The sequence below is a fragment of the Petromyzon marinus genome, chromosome 39 (genome assembly GCF_048934315.1).
Source record: "Petromyzon marinus isolate PM22_M1 ecotype Great Lakes invasive population chromosome 39, UKy_Petmar_22M1.pri1.0, whole genome shotgun sequence".
In the NCBI taxonomy this organism is placed as follows: domain Eukaryota; kingdom Metazoa; phylum Chordata; class Hyperoartia; order Petromyzontiformes; family Petromyzontidae; genus Petromyzon; species Petromyzon marinus.
Genome location: NC_133705.1, coordinates 8,307,480 through 8,325,984, shown reverse-complemented (window position 1 = coordinate 8,325,984; position 18,505 = coordinate 8,307,480). Strand labels below are relative to the sequence as shown.

Genomic DNA, 18,505 nt, shown 5'->3' with positions numbered 1-18,505 from the left:
CGTGCGGCGCCGGTGTTGGCCGTTAGCGGGAATCGAACGCGGGTCGCCGAGTTCGCAGAGCAGCGGCGCTAACCGCTGCACCGCTCCCCATTACGCACACACGCACACACACACACGCGCGCACAGTGTCTCGTACGCGCACAATGGGCGCACGCAATCGCGGCGCACAATGCGCGCCTGCGGCGCGCGGTGGGGCGCCTTGTTCACGGGTAATTGGGCCCCGCCAACTAAGGGCGCCATTAGCATGCCATTACCCTCAGCGTGACCGACGCAACGGAGAACATTAGCCGCTCGCTGGCCCACCAGCCCCGCCAGCCCATCAACGCCACCAGCCCACCGACCGACCGGCCCGCCAACCCAGTGGTTCGCCAACACCACCATTCCAACAACCCAGCAGCCCACCAGCATATCAACCCGCTAGTGCACTAGCCTGTCAGCCTAGCAGCCCTGCCAAAACACGAACACAGCGGTCCGCTAACCCACCCGTTCACCAACCCACAAGCCTGCCAGCTGATCAGTTCAGTCACCCACTATTGCGCCAATTGAGCAGCCCACCAGCATATCAACCCGCTAGTGCGCTAGCCTGCCAGCCTACCAGCCCAGTGACCCGACAACCACCGTGATCATCAAAAATTTCCGACCGCTGCGTGCCTCTCGTGAGACCAACAATCGCCGAGCCGCTGACGCTTCGCTTGTTCCCATGTGCGCTCTCGCCTGGTTATAATTAGAAGCCTGGGTTAAACAACACTTTCAGATAATTATTATTGTTTGAATTCTCGAGACACTTTAATTCGCCGTGTGGAATGGACGTAAATGATTAAGAGACACAACCAGCCTCCTCCCAGCCCCATCACTAACCTATCAATTAACAAACACGGTTGTGGCGTTTTTTAAATTGGGTGGCCACAGGTTAACAAACGTTTTGTTCTTTTAAGACTCTGGTGGTGGTGGGGGGGGGGTGACCAGATTGGTGCGACCACACAGTTAAAGAGGGATCGTGGATAATAAGAGGATTGGAGATCGTGGGTGTTGTTTCACTGTAGTTTGGGATAGATCGTGACGATCATGACTCATGACGACGATGGCGGCGGATGCACATGACTGTATGATCCCATAAAAACATGGCATTTCGGAAATCCACAACGCAGCCGGAGAACTGCCCGCTGTTGGACACGTCCCGAGCACGTCTATTTTCAGCTCACGGCGGGGCTGTCCCCGAGCCGAGACGAATCCGTCGATCGAATCCATTCGGCCCCGCTACCTCTTTGCTCTCGATTACTCTCAACCATTTAAAAATCGGCGACTCCCCCCCCCGCCCTCGCTCCCTCCCCACGACACCTTCTTCAATGACGCAACTCGGTAGCGCGGACTGCGAACAACAGGGTTACCGCGCGCCGACGCGTCAGCGACGGGCTCGAACTTTCCGGCGGCGGAACCACCGCAGTGTAACGGACAGCACACGGTGGCTCACTCCCCCCGCTCGTCTTTCACCTTCCGCGACAACTTTCTCCCTCGCTGAACTCGCCGCTGCAAGCACCCCGCGCCGCCCCAACCCGGCCTCCCTCCCCCCCCCCCCCCCCCGTGACCCTCCGGCAACCCCACGCGTTTCCATAAACTCTGTGCGGCTCGTTTATTTGTGTAGCTTGGCCCACGGTGAGAGTGGAGGGGTGGTTGGGGGGGTTGGATTCGGCTATGGCTGTGAGCCGCTGAGGCTTTAAATCATCCCTTGCAAATAAACACCAGCATTTGTGATGTCTTTTTTTACTCCACCACCACCACCCCCCTCTCTACCCCCCCCCCCCCCAATGCCGCCCCCACTCCCTCCCACGGGCTGGGTGCAACGGGAGGACAAGGCGCACCCTCGCATTAGTTCAAGGTTCAAAAGTTTACCGTCCCGGGCGATCTGGTTTACAAGCTACCAAGGTTCGGTCGAAAGTTGTGAACTGTCAGTCCTTCCTGCCTGGCTGCCTGCCTGGCTGTCTATCTGTCTGTCTGCCTGGGCGACGTGCTACAAATATTCCCATTGTGCCTTTCGGGTTAAACAAATACCGCGGAGCACAACGCGCACGCCTGCGCAGCCGCTTGCGGTGCGAGTGCGGTTTGGTGTTCTGGGTTGGGCTGCTGCCGTAGCTGCGTGTTGGGCGTCTTCTTCTCTCAACCTTTCAGCACCACCACCACCACGACCGCCACCACCGACGACGACGACGACGACGACGTCACCATGGCGCTTGTGCCAGGCCAGGTGCATTTTGAAGCCACGTGAAGTGTCAAAGGCTCCGTCGCTGGCAGGAGGTCACGGAACAGACTCGGGTGCGATGAGTTGACTGGCTCAGATGACTGGCATATGCACCAACTGTGCACCCCGCTGTGGCAACATTATGGATTTTAGCCGCCCTGCATTCTGCTCGTTGTTGTGAGGGTCGCTCCTCTTCCCTCCATTGTTGGTGAAGAGCAAATGCCTCCAACGCCCCGGCAGCATCCTTCACAAACCTCCTCCACAGAGGCCGATCTTGACACCGCTGGTACCAGTCATCAGCAACTCCAATCAGCTCCACGTCCTTCTGTACCACATCGGTCCATCTCTTCTGAAGCACGTGCCGCGCCCGTTGAGCCCGCTCTACCTGGCCAAACAGAAGCTGATGGGGCATGCGGTGGCTGGGCATGTGGGTTACATGACCCAGCCAGCACAGCCTCGCCTGCCGTAGGAGCTCAATGATGAGCTCCTTACTGATGAGCTCCTCACACAATGCAGTCTGGCTAAAACCAGGATGGATCATAGGCAGGCCAGCCTAAATGTTTCAGATGTTTCTTCAGAGGGCTCGATTAAACTCCTAAAGATGCCCACAGTAGTGTGTGGCGAAAGCTAGCTTGAGAGACCGAATACTCAACAAGCAGCAGCCCAACAGGGAAGATCACACATGAGCAAACCGTATTTTCCGAATTATGTGCTTAAAACCCCCCGATCCCCCCCCCCCGTTGAATTTTAAAGCAAAAGTTTGGAGTGCTTCTTGTAATCCAGTATATGTGTGTTAGACCAGACACATTTTATTGTAACGCTTGACCTTACTTCCTGGAGCATATTGTAACCTGGAGAACACGGTAATTCAAACGGTGCTAAGACAAGCAGAGGTTGACCCCGCTTAACGCTCAAGATGCGTTCCTGGAGAAGTGAGCGCTAATCGAATCAGCATTAAAAGAGGTCGTTATACCATCGTATATATATGGGGATGCGTTCCCAATGGTGTTATTTCTTTCATATGAGAAATATACGAGGGCTTAATTGGGGGTATCGGTCATAGCGCTCATAATAATACAGATGGTAAAGTATATTTCATTAAACATGTTTATTATAATAACATCAGTAAGTACTGCAAATGGAGTTGGGCTTGGGAAGGACGTGTCATCGCTACAAGGGATGATGGCCGATGGTCAAGACTTGTGACGGAGCGTCAGCCGAGGGAGGGAGGGAGCATATCCGCGAGGGCGTCCACCGAGGGGGAGACGGAGCGATGAATTTGGTCCGCGTGCACGGGGCCTGTGGCTGGAGCGTTGCATCGCACAACCGTCAGGGTAGACCTTCATCCAGCAGTGGATTAATAAAAGGCGACTGATATTGATGATGTTGTTTCAGGGAGGGCTCGTGATGAGACAATTGGGAAGCCCTAAACTAATTCGGCATGGGCGTGAATCCAGTGACAGCCTGAGTTGCAATGGTCAGACGATTGGCGCAGTGAGCCACCAACTCTGCAGCCCTGAGTTCCGTTCCCGGCCATGGCTAAACATCAATGGCGCGTTAATGTCTGAACCTCCGCTCCCAGGGTAACCCCCCCCCCACCACCAGCCCGTTTCCTCCCACGTGAAGTAAAGAAAAAGCATCATCACAATATTGCAGGACCCTCCTGGCAACAAATAATCTTGAGACCCTTGGCTTACGCGGGCAAATGAAGGAAGGGCATCACAGTCGCTTCTCCTATAACGGCGGTGATGGTTGCGCTCCTGAAGGACACCGCATGACAATGAATGATAAAATACAGCGTGAAGCACACGTGAGATGCGTACGCAGGCTGAACAAAGACTGAGGCACGTGGGTAGCATCGAGAAGCATCCAGCAGCATCCCGTCTCATGTGATGCTACGCCGGAAGGCAGCCGTACAACCGCTTATTCCTACCCGCGCGACGTAGTCCTGTTCACTCAAGCGCACTATATCCAATTTGCGTTATGAAAACACGCGTTATAGGAGAACAGACTTTTGGCTGAACAGTGATTCTGGCGTGCGTGTGCATTCATGATACAACTACTGCATCTTGCCTGATGTCGTTGAGCTAGTCCATTCGTGAACAGGAATGTTTTCATAATAGCCGGTGGCTGCCCGTCCTATACACAGAGTGAAGCTTCTCCTATACCGCAATCCTATAAATGAAACAATGCCCTGCACGAGCAACCTGAAACCCCTGTTGGGCTTTGGCCTCCACCACCCGGTCACTTTCGGCCTTGTCAAGTTTACCCAACGACTGAAAATCTACCATACGTACGATTGATAAAAAAAAATGTTTTACAATTCTATTCCCTCCTAACTAAACCGAGGAATACCCCGACTTACGTCTCCCCCTTTCACGTCGTTTCGCAAATACGTCGTCGCTTTATTATCATGAATACCGCTGCGCGATTTGCGTCGCCTCAATCCCCACACACTTAACGCCACTGACGGCGTCGTCCGTCCTTCCTCGTTATCCGTCGCTTCTCAGCCTTCGCCTCCACCGCCGACCGATTGTACACCGCTCAGATTGACGTCATTTCGATAATTCGTCGTCGCACCGTTCAGGAATGCATCTCCGACGTAAACTGGCGTATTACAACTTTTTTTTTAATCAGTGGAATAGGTAGAGAATTTTAACTATGAAATGTTTTTTGTCATCGAGGTCAAAGACTTTAGTTCATACATTTGCTTATCATCAACACCATGGGTTCCTGTTTGCTTCAGGTCAGAATGACCGTCACTTGACTCTGCACGAAGAACATTATTCAAGCGCCGTGCCAAACTGGCTCACAGACGGACAAATTAAGTTTAATATATTGCAGATAAGTGCAGAATTACAGCGGCTACATTTGACCTGCCAAACATGTCCCAACATGCCCGGGGCAAGCCTGTATGCGCTGTCCCCCCACTCACACTGGTTCCCCCCCCCCCCTTTCACCCACTTGGCCAACCTCACAATCTCAGAATCTTTATTCATACTGGAGAAATCCGATGAGCTATGAAGCTCTTTTTCACAGATCTCAAGTATGGAGCGGGTCAGCAAGTTACAACAGGAAACATTACAACAACAGCGACAGGAGTACAAAATAGAGAAAAGATAAGCAAGTCATCTTTCAATCTTAATGAGCTCAAGCCTCCATAAGTCATGTGACTTCTGTCTGGCCAACCACGCTCTGAGCTACTCCCCTCTCCCAGCCGCCGCCCCCTGTGAAAACAGACTCTGGTACGTGCAGCAGTAGCAGAAGCGTCGAGCCCCTTATTGTAGCCTCATCCTTCCTACTTACAACTTTTATTGACCCTTTTCGCCTGTTTTTCTATTTCTTTGTCGTCGTTTTCCTCTTATTCGTCATTTTTTTTATCTCTCTTTCTCTCGCACCTTTCCCGTTCCCTTCCCCTCTACTCCCCTTTCCAGTCGTGTGTAGCCACAGATTAAACAAATTGCTTCATTTATGAATTCCTTAACATTATCATCGCTGAAGTGGATAAGAGATCAGGAAGGTAAACTGGCACTGCTAAGAATATTGGGTTCGATTCCAGGCCGCCACCTGTGATTAAATCAGTGAGTGCCACAAGTTTATTGTGTCTGATCACGAACGACTTCACAAAAAAAATCTCATTAATGAATTTGATTTTGGGAGCAAATTGGCTAAATTCCAGCTCTTAGAATGAAAATATTGGTTTCATGGTCACGCGACGAACGTTACTGCGCGAGTAGGAAAGTGTTCCCCACTCGAAGAAGGGATCTCAAAGGTAGCTCCGTGATATCCGCTTCCGCGGCTCGTTGTCTAACACGAATGGATGCCCTCTCCTCTGTGAGAGTTCCGGGTGGATCCTGCCGTCTTCTTAAACGCGACACCGAGAGCACGTTCGGGATAACACCGGGGGAGATGACTAAACGGGCTCGCGGGGTTAACACTGCATAGGACACGTTGCAGTCTACGGCACTCAGCTTTCACCCGGTAAGAACGCAGAAGAAGGGACAGCACGGTGGGAGCGGGAGGCGCGCGCATGCGCACGCGTGTGCACGTGTGTGAGCTCCTCAACAACGATGAAGAACAAGCAAGCAGATCGACCCCCCCCCCGAATGGTGTTTAACTAAGCAACGAGTGACCCAGTCTTTATTATCCTGCACCCTTCCGTGTTAATGACGCGGCTGCTTTTTCTTTTATCCGCTCGCTCGCTCGCTCTAAGGGCCCTCGCGTTGCAGACAGAGCTCTAAGAGGAGCACCAATCGGGTATTTTGGCCTTCTCTTCTACGCTGGCCAGACATTCTAACAATGCGCTAAATACAGCAATAAACACTCGGTACAAAGAAATGCTACAGAGGAGTTATAGGGTGAAAGAAAAAAAACCCCACGATATTTAAATGCTAACCATATTACTATCACGGGGCTGTAAGGCAGCTCGCAACACGTGGAAGGCAAGGGTGGAGGGGGTTTCACGCTCTCTTGGGGATGCGCTAAGACCGCGGTGGAGGCTGCGCGGATTTATTTAATTATTGAGATGACCTGGTTCGGCAAAATGCGAATTCCCCGCTGTACGGGGTTTTACGGTAACATACGCACTTAGGAATCTTAAGATATTGAATGGAAAAGTCCAATTCTCGCGGAGTCGCACTGAGACAAAAAAAAAAACACCCAGTTAACCAAGAGTAGCAGGAGAAATTAATTATGCAGGAGAACTTGTTTAACATTTGTAATATTTAATTCTGGTGAGATTATCCCATTGACTTAATAAGACGTACGCAAAAACTTGTTTTGGGTTCACCGATTTACAGATGTCCTTTGTTTAACCAGGTGAGGCTCATATTCTTGGTTCTTTCGGTAAAGTCACGTAGAAGGGAAACAATAAAATAATAAAAATATAAAACAATAAAATGCTCCCGACGTTTCGACTGCAACACAAGCAATCATCATCAGGTGTGCAAACCACAGCAAGAAAAATCTTAAGATTTTATATTTTTATTATTTTGTTTCCCTTCTACGTGACTTTACCGAAAGAACCAAGAATGTGAATCCCTGCAGTCACGAAAGCTTTAACTCAAAATCTTCAGGTGAGACTCCTTTGTGTCCACAGATGCATTGCCAACCTCTCCAATGTGTATTTTGAGTTGCACCACGTGTTGTTTGGCAAACTTTCCTGACGTTTTTTTGGGGCGCCACGGTAGCGAGACGTTAACTACCTCGCCCGGTATACAGGTCATGGGTTCGATACCAACCCTGATGCCACCACCTGTATATTTGGAGTTTGCGTTTTCTCCCTGTGGTCGCGTGGACTGTTCTCCAGGTCCCCTGGTTTCCTCCTCTACATTTCGAACCAACATGCGTTCAGAGTATTCAAAATAAAATGTACACGTGATAAGCCACTTCGTTCAGCGATCGTTGGTGATAGCCAGGTCTTTTTTTTTTTTAAAGAGCCACATAGCTCAGTGGGCCTTACCTGGTAAAATAAAATAAAAGTTTTGCTCCACGTGCTGGGAGCTTCCTCCACAATACGTTTGGAAGCTCCAGTTTGTGGAGGCGAAAAGTCGAATATCAAGCCGAACAAAGTACGGCAACAACCCCGAAAACGCAAAGGGGAGCTAATGCAGCAAAACCGCGGAACTCCGACACGGTGCCGAATTTCAGATGTTACTTGAGGCCACCGTAGGGACTTTTTTTTCTCACAATGAACTTATCAGGCAGTAATAAACCAGGATCTAATCATCAACTGCGTGAGTTAAACTCACCACAAGGCAATCCATTCATTCAAGCCTGGTCGCCACCACTTGCACACAAAAATATACACTTAACTTTGTACGGGAGTTTGCCATTTCCAGCACTGGGTGTTTATTCAGCAAACAGGCACACAACTTGGGCCGTAGTTTATCCGAATGGGCTGAAGAGAGAGAGAGAGAGCAGTCTCTAGGTAGTTGAAGAGGTCTGCATGTTGTTGTACAAGAGCTTCTCGTTGATTGCAGCGCTCAAAAGATGACGGGCGAGGTGACGATAGAACGTAGTGGGAAAAGCAAATGTGAAATAAAATAAAAAATTAAACATCTTTCACGTGACAGCACGTCCTGTGGATGACCCCAGAACCCTACCCACCACACAACAGAGCCACTCCCCACTCCCCCAACAAGCTCCCTACCCCGCAAGCGATCTGAGCACATGCGTAGCCCACAACGAACCCACACCTTCACCCATACACCACTCACACATCCCTACTACCTACAAACTGCCCACAGCTTTGCAACATGACCCACCTACACCTTCGCTCTATAAAATCACTCACGCTCATGCGTACCTCCTTCTTGTCTACTACCCACACCACTCGTTCGCACGACTACACCAACATATTCATGTCCAGTACACACCTTTACCTCACATCACTCACACCCATACCTCTCCTACTAACTACAATACAAAGATCCCCCCGTATAGCCTGTACAGACTGTTAGGGCAAGTGCTGTTAAGCGAGCACCTATGAAGGCCGGCACGTCACACGAGGCAGTGGGTGGACAACCCCACGCTCGACCGACCGCCTTTGTTTCCCTAGTGGAGATGTTTACACACCGCACCAGGTTCTCATTCTGAGGCTGAGTCGACCTAGGGGAGGCCCAGGAGCGTCACTGGTGTTGGGCGTGAGTCTGAATTGAGCTCGGGTCACAGGTTTAGTTTCACAGCGCGCTAACCGCTACACTACCGCTCCCCACACACACACACACACCTTTGCAACAGGACCTACGCACACTCCCCCACCTGACCGAACTTACAACTCGCCCACACAACACCTGACACGTACAGACATTCCATCCTCGCCCACTGCCTTCACCACCCCAAGCCCAACCGCACGATATCACCCCACCACGCACGCCATCCACAAAACCTGCATCGCACGAACCACAGAGTAACCACACCCGCAGCACCCAACTCCACACTACTCCACTTAGGGGACATCCATTTAGTACGCATGGAGGAGGGAGTGAGAGGGGTTAACACAAATGCGTTCGCTTGCGTATGGAGGGGGGGGGGGGTCTACTGACAATGTACGCATAGGGAACGGGGGGGGGGATGAAGCCTCGATAATAATTTGTCTACATTGACCTTCAAATTAGATAGTCCGTTGGTGGACTATCTGTTTGCTTAAACACGTTAATATCATTGATCCTTGATCGTTTCTGCGTGGATTAAATATCGGACGTTCAATAGGATGGTGGGGGGGGGGGGGGTAAAAAGTCCGCGTGCGTACAGGGAGGGGTCAAGTTTTGACAGATTTTTGCGTACCTACTAAATGGATGGCCCCTTACAAGCTCACCTCCACAGCACCCACCACACCCCCAACCACAATCCTCACCTCCACCAGCCCCATACTACTCCACGCACGCACCCTCACCATCCCTCGCCGCTACCACTCCTCATTCACCTCCACCATCCATCCACCCATCAACCCACGCACAAAGACCCCCCCCCCCCGTATACCCTTAACACCGTTGGGGCAAATGCTCTGAACGAGCACCTATGAGGGCACACGACGGGACGAGGTGCCCAGCACCACACTCTGGCCACCTTTGTCTCCAAAGCGGCGATGTTTACGCACCGCGCCGCCAACCAAGCTACTCGGTTGAGGCTGAGTCGACCTAGGGGTAGCCCAGGACCGGCACCACCCCACCCCGCCGCCGCCGCTGCTGCTGCTTGCTACCGCCCTCACCCACATCACCGCTGTTGTGTTAACCCCGCGAAGACCTCGGGCGCGAGTGACAAGTCGCGCCTCGGGATTAGGGCTCAACATAATCCCTACCAAAAGGCAGATTAAAAACAAGGCCAAGCACCCACGCCACCCCACCCCACCAACTACAACCACCACCACCACCACAACCGCGCGGGGGTTGGCTTTATTCTTCTTCCGTGTTGTTATTGTTATTGTGTACCCACGGCGCTCCCCGCAATTGCATTTCATCCGCGGTGTTCATCATTGTTGTAGCCAGGTCGTCACTCGAAGATGTTTCTTTGTTCATGTGTTTTTTTGTTTGTTGCCAGTTGCACCCGAGCCAAGAGCCGCATGGCCCACAGGGCTGTACCTAATGGATGAAACTGAAATGGAAACTGAATAAAGTGCGCGGCTCGAGAGACAAAGGGCCCCATCATGGCGAGTGCTGTTTGTTGTTTGCGAGCTTCGATTAAGCGCACGTCGTCTGTCGTCTCACGAGTGCCGCGGTGATTCCATGCACGCAATCACTACTGCCTGCTACTACCCACGACATGTTAACTACCTCGCCTGGTGTACAGGAGGTCGTGGGTTCGATCCCGACCCTGACGCCTGCTCCTGTATATTTGGAGTGTGCGTGTCTCTCATCATCATCAGGGTGGCTAGGAGATGTTAACTACCTCGCCTGGTATACTGGAGGTCGTGGGTTCGATCCCAACACTGGCACCTGCTGTATATTTGGAGTGTGCGTGCCTCTATCTCTCCCCGTGGTCGCGTGGATTTTTCTCCAGATCCTCTGTTTTTTTCCCTCTACATTTAAAATCAACATCATGCGTTCCGAGTATTTGGCTGCTATACATTTCCATATGATGATACGCCACTTCGTTGAGCTATCATTTGTGGACAGGTCGCTTCTGAAAAAAGAGCTTTATAGCTCGTGGGTATTACCTGCTAAAATATACAAAAGTTACATTTTAGTTAAGAATAGTATGGTCGACAGCTGCATTATCATCACCCATGATCAGTGCACTTCTGGATGAATACCTCCCCCAAGGAAGGCGCGTGTTTTCTCTCTGGTTTCCTCCCCACGAATATGATATCCACGCAACAACGGAGGGATCCCCGTGGTCGCGTGGACTTTTCTCCGTGTCCACCGGTTTTTCCTTCCACATTCAGAATCATGTGTTTAAGAGTATTTTGGCTGCTATACATTTCCACCTGATAAGCCACTTCGTTGAGCTATCAGTTGCAGCCAGGTCACGTCTGAAAAAGATCTATACACACCTCAGTGGGCCTTACTTGCTAAAATAAAAAATATAGGTATTAGGTAACAATATTTTCGGCTGAGTCGACCTAGTTAGTAGTGGTCTAGTGCAGGTTTAGATACCAGTGTTATCGATTAATTTATAGATTTTTTTATTGTGCGTGTGCACCACTGCCAACACAGCAGCAGCATCATCACCAAATCATGTTTCATGTACAAATACTGCATGTTAGCCTCCCAAAAAACCAACCCTCGTCTACGTCATGGGAGGTGGTAACCGGTAAAGTACAGGATTGCCAGAAAGGGTCAAGTATGGTGGGTGGTTCGGTAACCATGAAGGCCTGTCTGGACTCACCTGGAAACGCGATGGCTAGCGGGGCTCTTGTTGGCCACTTAGGATAAGGGAGTAAACCCTGATAAAATCCCAGGTGGATACCAAGTGGCCAACGGCCCACCTCGGTGGGGCGGATGAGCTACGGTCCAGATGGCCAACGGCATATGGCGGAGGAGCCACGGGATGTCTGGTGCTTCAGGACAAGCCTTCCAATCGTCTTGGTTTTCTGCCACGCCGTTGGCCCGAGGCTTGGTCCCTGGTTAAGCCCCGTGCGGTAGATGGTGTGCAACAGACACATTAATTCACGCACTGGCACCCTCCAGGGAAACTGTGCCATCGCACCACCTCACTACATATCCAAAGCCCTTGGGCGATTGGCAAGTGGAGAGCGGGCCAGGCCTATGCAGCGAGAAGCTCCTAGTCACAACCTAGCACCGAGGCGGCAGCTATTAGAAGGTCGTCATGCACTCGGATTAGGCAGGAGTGCATCCCGGCAGCTGTAGCTGTGACTGAGCAGCCCACAAGGATCCACTCTGCTCAACCCACATATGGGGAGGGGGCTAGAAAAGGTGCCCTAAACATAGCCTGCCTAGCAACATCCTGTCTGGCTTACCGCGACCAGAGGAAGCATCAATAATTGCTGTCGAAACAAAAAGAAATATAACCTAAACATTGGTTCGTGGAATGTCAGGACCCTAACAGACAACCCAAACTCGCAACGTCCAGAGCGCCGATCAGCAATTGTGGCGCGCGAGCTGAGATAATTTAATATCCATATTGCCTCCCTCAGCGAAACCCGTCTTGCGGATGAAGGCCAACTGATCGAGCTAAGTGGAAGGGTAAACCGGAGCATGAACGACGCCTGCATGGCGTAGGGTTTGCAATAGACAACATGCCCATCAACAGCTTAAGTGCGCTCCCAATTGGTATCAATGGGCGTTTTATGACCCTACGCCTGAAACTCACAAAAGACCAACATGCAACCATCATCGACACCTATGCACCAACACTGGACTCTGAAGAAGACACCGAGGAGACCTACTGCTACAGCCAACTCAACCAAATCCTTCAGAGCACACCAACAACTGACAAGCTGATTCTCCTCGGCGACATCAATGCAAGAGTTCGGAGAGACCATCAAAATGTGGAACGGTGTAATTGGTAAAGAGCGAGTTGTAAAGTCAAACTCAAATGGTCACCTTCTTCTTACAACCTGCTCCAAGCACTACCTGACAAATCACCAACACCATATTCAGGCAGAATAGCCTTAAGACCTCCTGGTGAACCCGGCAAACTTAAGTTCAATTCCCGGCCACGGTTAACAATAGGTAGATGTCTGAACCAGTTCCAAAACACTTCAGAAATCTTGATTTGAAGCTTTCGTGACTGTAGGAATCCGTTCTTTGGTTCTTTCGGTAAAGTCACGTGGGGTAGAAAATAAAATAAAACACAAGCGGCCGTCGTCAGGCAGAAAAGAAATAATAATCCAGCAGTAGAACTGCTGAACCAGCGAGAGCCGTTACAGCAAGGTCATATAAACTTCAGAAATATTTACAATTACACAACTTAATTAATCAAAACCACGCCTTAACACAACCCTTTCTCGCTTAACTTCCCAAACACTTCATAAATAACACTTGTAATAATAATAAATCATTCAAACACAGGCTCTTGCAACCGCTTTCGCCTAACTTAACGAAACGTTTAATTAAAATCCATTACACAACTTAACTAAGCTCTATTTGCGAAACTTTCGAGACAAACATTTACCACCAATTAAGTCACTAATCACCACAATCCTGTGTGTGTTGCTTGATTAGCCCCAAGGATCAATATTCCTTCAGTACTGCGCCCGTAAGCAAAAACAAAACTGCAGACCAATTATAATAATAAGGGATTATATATACGTAACGTTAAAAGCTATTTAAACCCCCTCTGCGTTAAAGGCGCATTAAAATCGCGTGGCAATCATCAGTGGCGAGGACTGCTAAACTCAAGAACGCAATAACATCAGCAGCATCTCAGCCGAAAAGTTATCAGCGATTTAACTCAAGTTTTAGCGGCCACGACTATTGAAAGCGTTATATAATTGTGAACATTACCAGCTTTTTTTTGGTCGCACATAGCCTGCTTCAGTAGTACCCATTAAACGAAGCAATACGGGGTTCATGCGTTTATGGAAAGTCACAAGTCAGACGTCGTATTCGTGCTGGAGGAATCCGATGAGCTACAAAGCTCTTTTTCACAGACGTCCAGTAGTAAATTCGTGGTCAAATGAGCTTATCTCCCCCCCCCCCCGTGTTGAGGCCCGACTGAGCCAGTGGTTGTAAATTCCTGTGACTGTGTGCGAGTTCCTCCCCCACAGGGTGCACCGACTGCTGATTTCCCACACAACGTGGTACCTGATTAAGCGCCGATGGGCCGAGTCAAACTCCGAACCACCAGCGATGTGAACTCGCAACTCTCCGATTGCCAGACGTGTCGACGATTATACATTTTGTGTTTCCCTTTTAATGATATCAAAACCAATATTATGGAGTCATATGTTGAGGGTTATCAGATATAGGTAGGGGGTATCTATAAATGGATCGCCGTGTACTGTAGTCATGATGTAACAGGTGCCACTGCGTTATCCATCACCCACGGTCAATCCACTGCTGGATGAATGCCTCCCCGGGCTTAACGAGCCGAATTGCTCGCTCCATGTCCCACGGTGACCGACATTAGCCGTACAGGGCCGTACGATAGCATTAACGTAACCGTACTCTGGAACGGCTTTTCTTTCACACGCTCGAGAAATGTATACGCACACGCACACCATGATGTGACAAACGCACGACAACCGCTCACATTGTCCCTTTTCTGTTTGTGTATTCATATCGGAAGGTAACGGGCTGGATGGGGGAGGGGGGGGGGGGTGCCGGGCGTGTCGGCTCTACCGGGGCTCAACGGACCCTTTGGCCGGTCAGGCCGCTAGGAAACACCGCGGCTCCACAACAAATGCGCTAGGCCGCACCCGATGTTCATCACAAAAGGTCGCGCGCGCGCGCGTGCGCGCTGATTTATTACTCCCTCGCGTGGTGGCTTCGCAACACTTGGACTCGAATGCGCTTTAGACGAGAGACTTGTCGCTGCTGCAAGGAAGAAGATGATGATGTGATGATGGTGTGGGTCGACGATTGTGACTGACCACAACAGAGCGGCATCCGGCAAAGGATTGAACGCAGCCCCGGTTTGACGAAGCGATGAAAGCAGCTCGGCGCGCGGGCGCGAGGCTGGATTATTTAACGACCGACTCCTGGCTACTGCTACAGTACTGAACTACTAACTACTACTGCCATCACCATCATCATCATCACAGTGAAATCCAGCATGGGATAGCTGACAACCCACCCCTCCCTCTCTGGGCTCTCTAAATCCGTACAACGGACACGCGCGCGCGGCGCCCGCTCGCCATTGGCTCGAGCGAATCCTCGCGCGCGCGCCCCTCAGCCAATCGCGAGGCTCCTCTCCCAAAGCGGCGGCGGCGGCGCTCGCCGATCCGTAACAGGAATTACAATCGACGGATGTGGGGGCGGGGGCGCGCGAGAAGGGGGGCACAGCACAGTTGCCAACTCGGAGGTTTTTGTCACCAGATTTGTTTTGTTTTATTTTACTTCGTGGGTCTTTGTCTTCCTCCAAGAGACAAAGTGGTATACTTGAATAATTTACTTCTTTATCAAGGAAAGCCACACTTAGTCGTTTTCAGGAGGGTCCTGCTTACGTTGCCTTCTTATTCTGAGATGTTTTCAGCCAATGAATGATGAGTGTCGTAATAATAGGGGTTTTATTTCGATTTAAAGCTTTCGTGACTGCAAGGATTCATCTTCTTTGGTTCTTTCGGTAAAGTCACGTAGAATGAGAATAAAATAATAAATTGATAAAATAAAATAACACAATCATATTCTCACGACGTTTCGGCCACAACACTGAAATAGGGTGTTTACCCTTTTTTCTGGCAACAAAACTGACACCTTTTCACAAGGAATCATGTTTGCATTAACCGCAATACCTGCGGTCAGAATGCAAACAAGGACAATGTATGTGGCACTGTCCTTGAAATTGATTGGTCCACACCAGAGACAGCTTTTATTAGAGCCTAGTCTCACATGGTGTTGGACCAGATGACGCCAAAAGGCGCACAACTCAAAGGAGGCCTCATGATGATGATGATGAGTGTCGTGTTTATTAAGGGCCGACAGGGTGGCTAGGAGATGTTAACAACCTCGCCTGGTATGCAGGATGTCACGGGTTCGACCCCGACCCCTGACACATGCTGAATATTTGAAGTTTGCGTGTCTCTATCTCCCCGTGTTAGCGTGGATTTTTCTCCGGTTAACTCCGAATTTTCCCTCCACATTTAGAATCAACAACATCACGCGATTAGAGTGTTTGGCTGCGAAACGTTCCCACGTCACGATAAGCCACTTCGTCGAGCTTGTGTTTGTGGCCAGGTTGCTTCTGACAATAAAAAGAGCTACATAGCTCATTGGGTCTTACCTTGTAAAATGAAACAAAATGTCAGTTGAATAATTAGTATCATACACGTGGAGAGGAAACTAGACTTTCTTGGACAGGCATTAATCCAGCAGTGCACTGAACATGGGTGATGATAACGCAGCTGTTGACCATACTCGTCTAAACTAAAACTAAACTTTTTTTTGTAGCGACCTGCCCATAAATGATGCCCAACAAAGTGGCTGATCGTCATATGGAAATTCATAGCAGCCAAATACTCGAAACGCGTGATGTTGATTCTAAATGTGGAGGGGAAAACCGGAGGACCCCGGAGAAATTCCACACGACCACGGGGAGCAGAGAGAGGGAGGGAGAGAGAGAGACCGCAAACTCCAAATATACAGCAGACGTCAGGGTCGGGATCGAACCCATGACCTATTGTATACCAGGCGAGGTAGTTAACATCTCTGGAGACGCGTGCTACAACGCGCATGGTGACAATACGTAGATCGAGGCGCTGTTTGAGGTGTTAAGGATCCTGTAGAAGAAGGATAAAGGCGCAACCCTGCAATTTCCTGCTCACGCCGCTGCTTCCAGAAGAAGCCACTGCTGCTTTAGAGGAAGCTCTAGAGAGAGTCTACGACAGAAAGAAAAATATTTGGCCTCCTCTTCCTCAACGTTGACCTGACGTCTTGCAACATGTAGTTGGAGTTTTAAGATTAAAAAAAAAGATAAATTCCAGCCCATTATCACATCCACCAATTGTTTAGGGCTTCTCCACGCCTTGTCAGTCATGGGTGATATTGGGGGGTTGGGGGGAGTTGACCATACTTTACCCCCCTGGTGAGTGCGGGTTGATAACGAGGGATATCACTCGCATTACACACACTCTCATCGACAGGCGCAGTCCTGCAATTCCCTTGCTCACGCCCTGCTGTCGGAAGGGGGCTCCACGCTACCAAGAGGCAGCTCTGGAGAGAGCCTCCCCTAATGCCCAACGTATTTTGGTCTACTCTTCCTCATCCGTGTTCGCCAGACGTCTTGCAAGAGCCCCCGCGTCGAACACTCGTCAATGAATCCCTCTGCCTTGTTCCCACTTCACAGCAGACCGGTTCCACCGATCAAAGAATTTCCCCAACTAAGTTGTCTCTTCCCCCACCCCCCCACCACCACCACCATCATCATCACCACCCACCACTACCACCCACCACTATCACCCACCAACACTTCTCCAAAACAAGCTGGCAACGCTGGCCCGGGCACACCACCTTATGCATGCTACCAATTACAAGAGAGACGACGAGACGGAGAGGGAAGGGGATGATGATGATGATGAGGAAGGAAGGAAAGGAGGGAGGGAGGGAAGGAGGAGGGGAGTGGAAGGGAGACGTCCTACTGGAACATGCTGATAATAATGCCGCTGCTGTTGCTGTTGTTGTTGACGATGATGATGGCGATGATGGAACGCACCTTGCTGACTCCTTGACGCGCGAACTCCAACGCCAGCTGCCGACCAATGCCCCTGCCTCCGCCCGTGATGAGCACCACGTCCCCGGAGAGGTCCCGGGCCGGAGTCGGGGTCCACAGCGGCGAGAGAAGAGCGCGGAGGAGCCAGCGGAACGTCTGCAGGGCGAGCAGCACTAGCAGGGCAAGCAGGGCTAAGCTGCCCCGCCACGTCGCCATCCTCTCGCTGCCCGCCCTGCTTTGTATCTCTCCCTCTCTCTCTTCTCCTCCCTCCCTCCTCCTCCTCTCTCTTCTCTCGTCTCTTCTCTCTCCTCTGTCGGATTGTTGTCTAAGTTGACCTCCCCCCTCCCCCCCTCGTCCGTGTGTGTGTCTCTCTCTCTCTCCCTGTGTGTGTGTGTCTCGCCCTGTCTGTCTCAGCAGCCTCAACCGCGCCCTTCCTCCCACGCGGCTCCCTTCTGGACTGCCGCTACCACCACCCCCAGCACCACCCAGCAGCACCACCCCCAGCACCACCCAGCAGCACCACCCCCAGCAGCACCACCCCCAGCAGCACCCCCAGCAGCACCACCCCACCCAGCAGCAGCACCCCCAGCAGCAGCACCCCCAGCAGCAGCACCCCCAGCACCACCCCCAGCAGCAGCAGCACCCAGCAGCAGCACCCCCAGCACCACCCCCAGCAGCAGCAGCACCCAGCAGCAGCACCCCCAGCACCACCCCCAGCAGCAGCGGCACCCCCAGCAGCAGCACCCCCAGCAGCAGCAGCACCCCCAGCACCACCCCACCCAGCAGCACCACTCCCAGCACCACCCCCAGCAGCAGCAGCAGCACCACCCAGCAGCACCACTCCCAGGACCACCCCACCCAGCAGCACCACCCCCAGCAACACTCCCAGCACCACCCCCAGCAGCAGCAGCTCACCTCCGTGCCACCGCCCTTCTCTGTCTCCCCGAGGCTTAAGCGTTGTCTCCTCTGTGCGTGTCTAAGTAACCCACCGTGTTTGTC

General features: G+C 51.3%; 1 protein-coding gene across 1 annotated transcript in view; it reads right to left on the bottom strand.

Moving 5' to 3' along the window:
- Positions 1–18,011, bottom strand: part of DHRS3 (dehydrogenase/reductase 3) — a 29,641-nt gene extending 11,630 nt beyond the window's left edge. The window contains exon 1 of the mRNA XM_032968319.2: positions 17,510–18,011. Coding sequence (XP_032824210.1) covers positions 17,510–17,722 — 213 coding nt within the window. The 5' untranslated portion in view covers positions 17,723–18,011. The remainder of the gene's footprint in view (positions 1–17,509) is intronic.
- Positions 18,012–18,505: the final 494 nt, after the last annotated feature.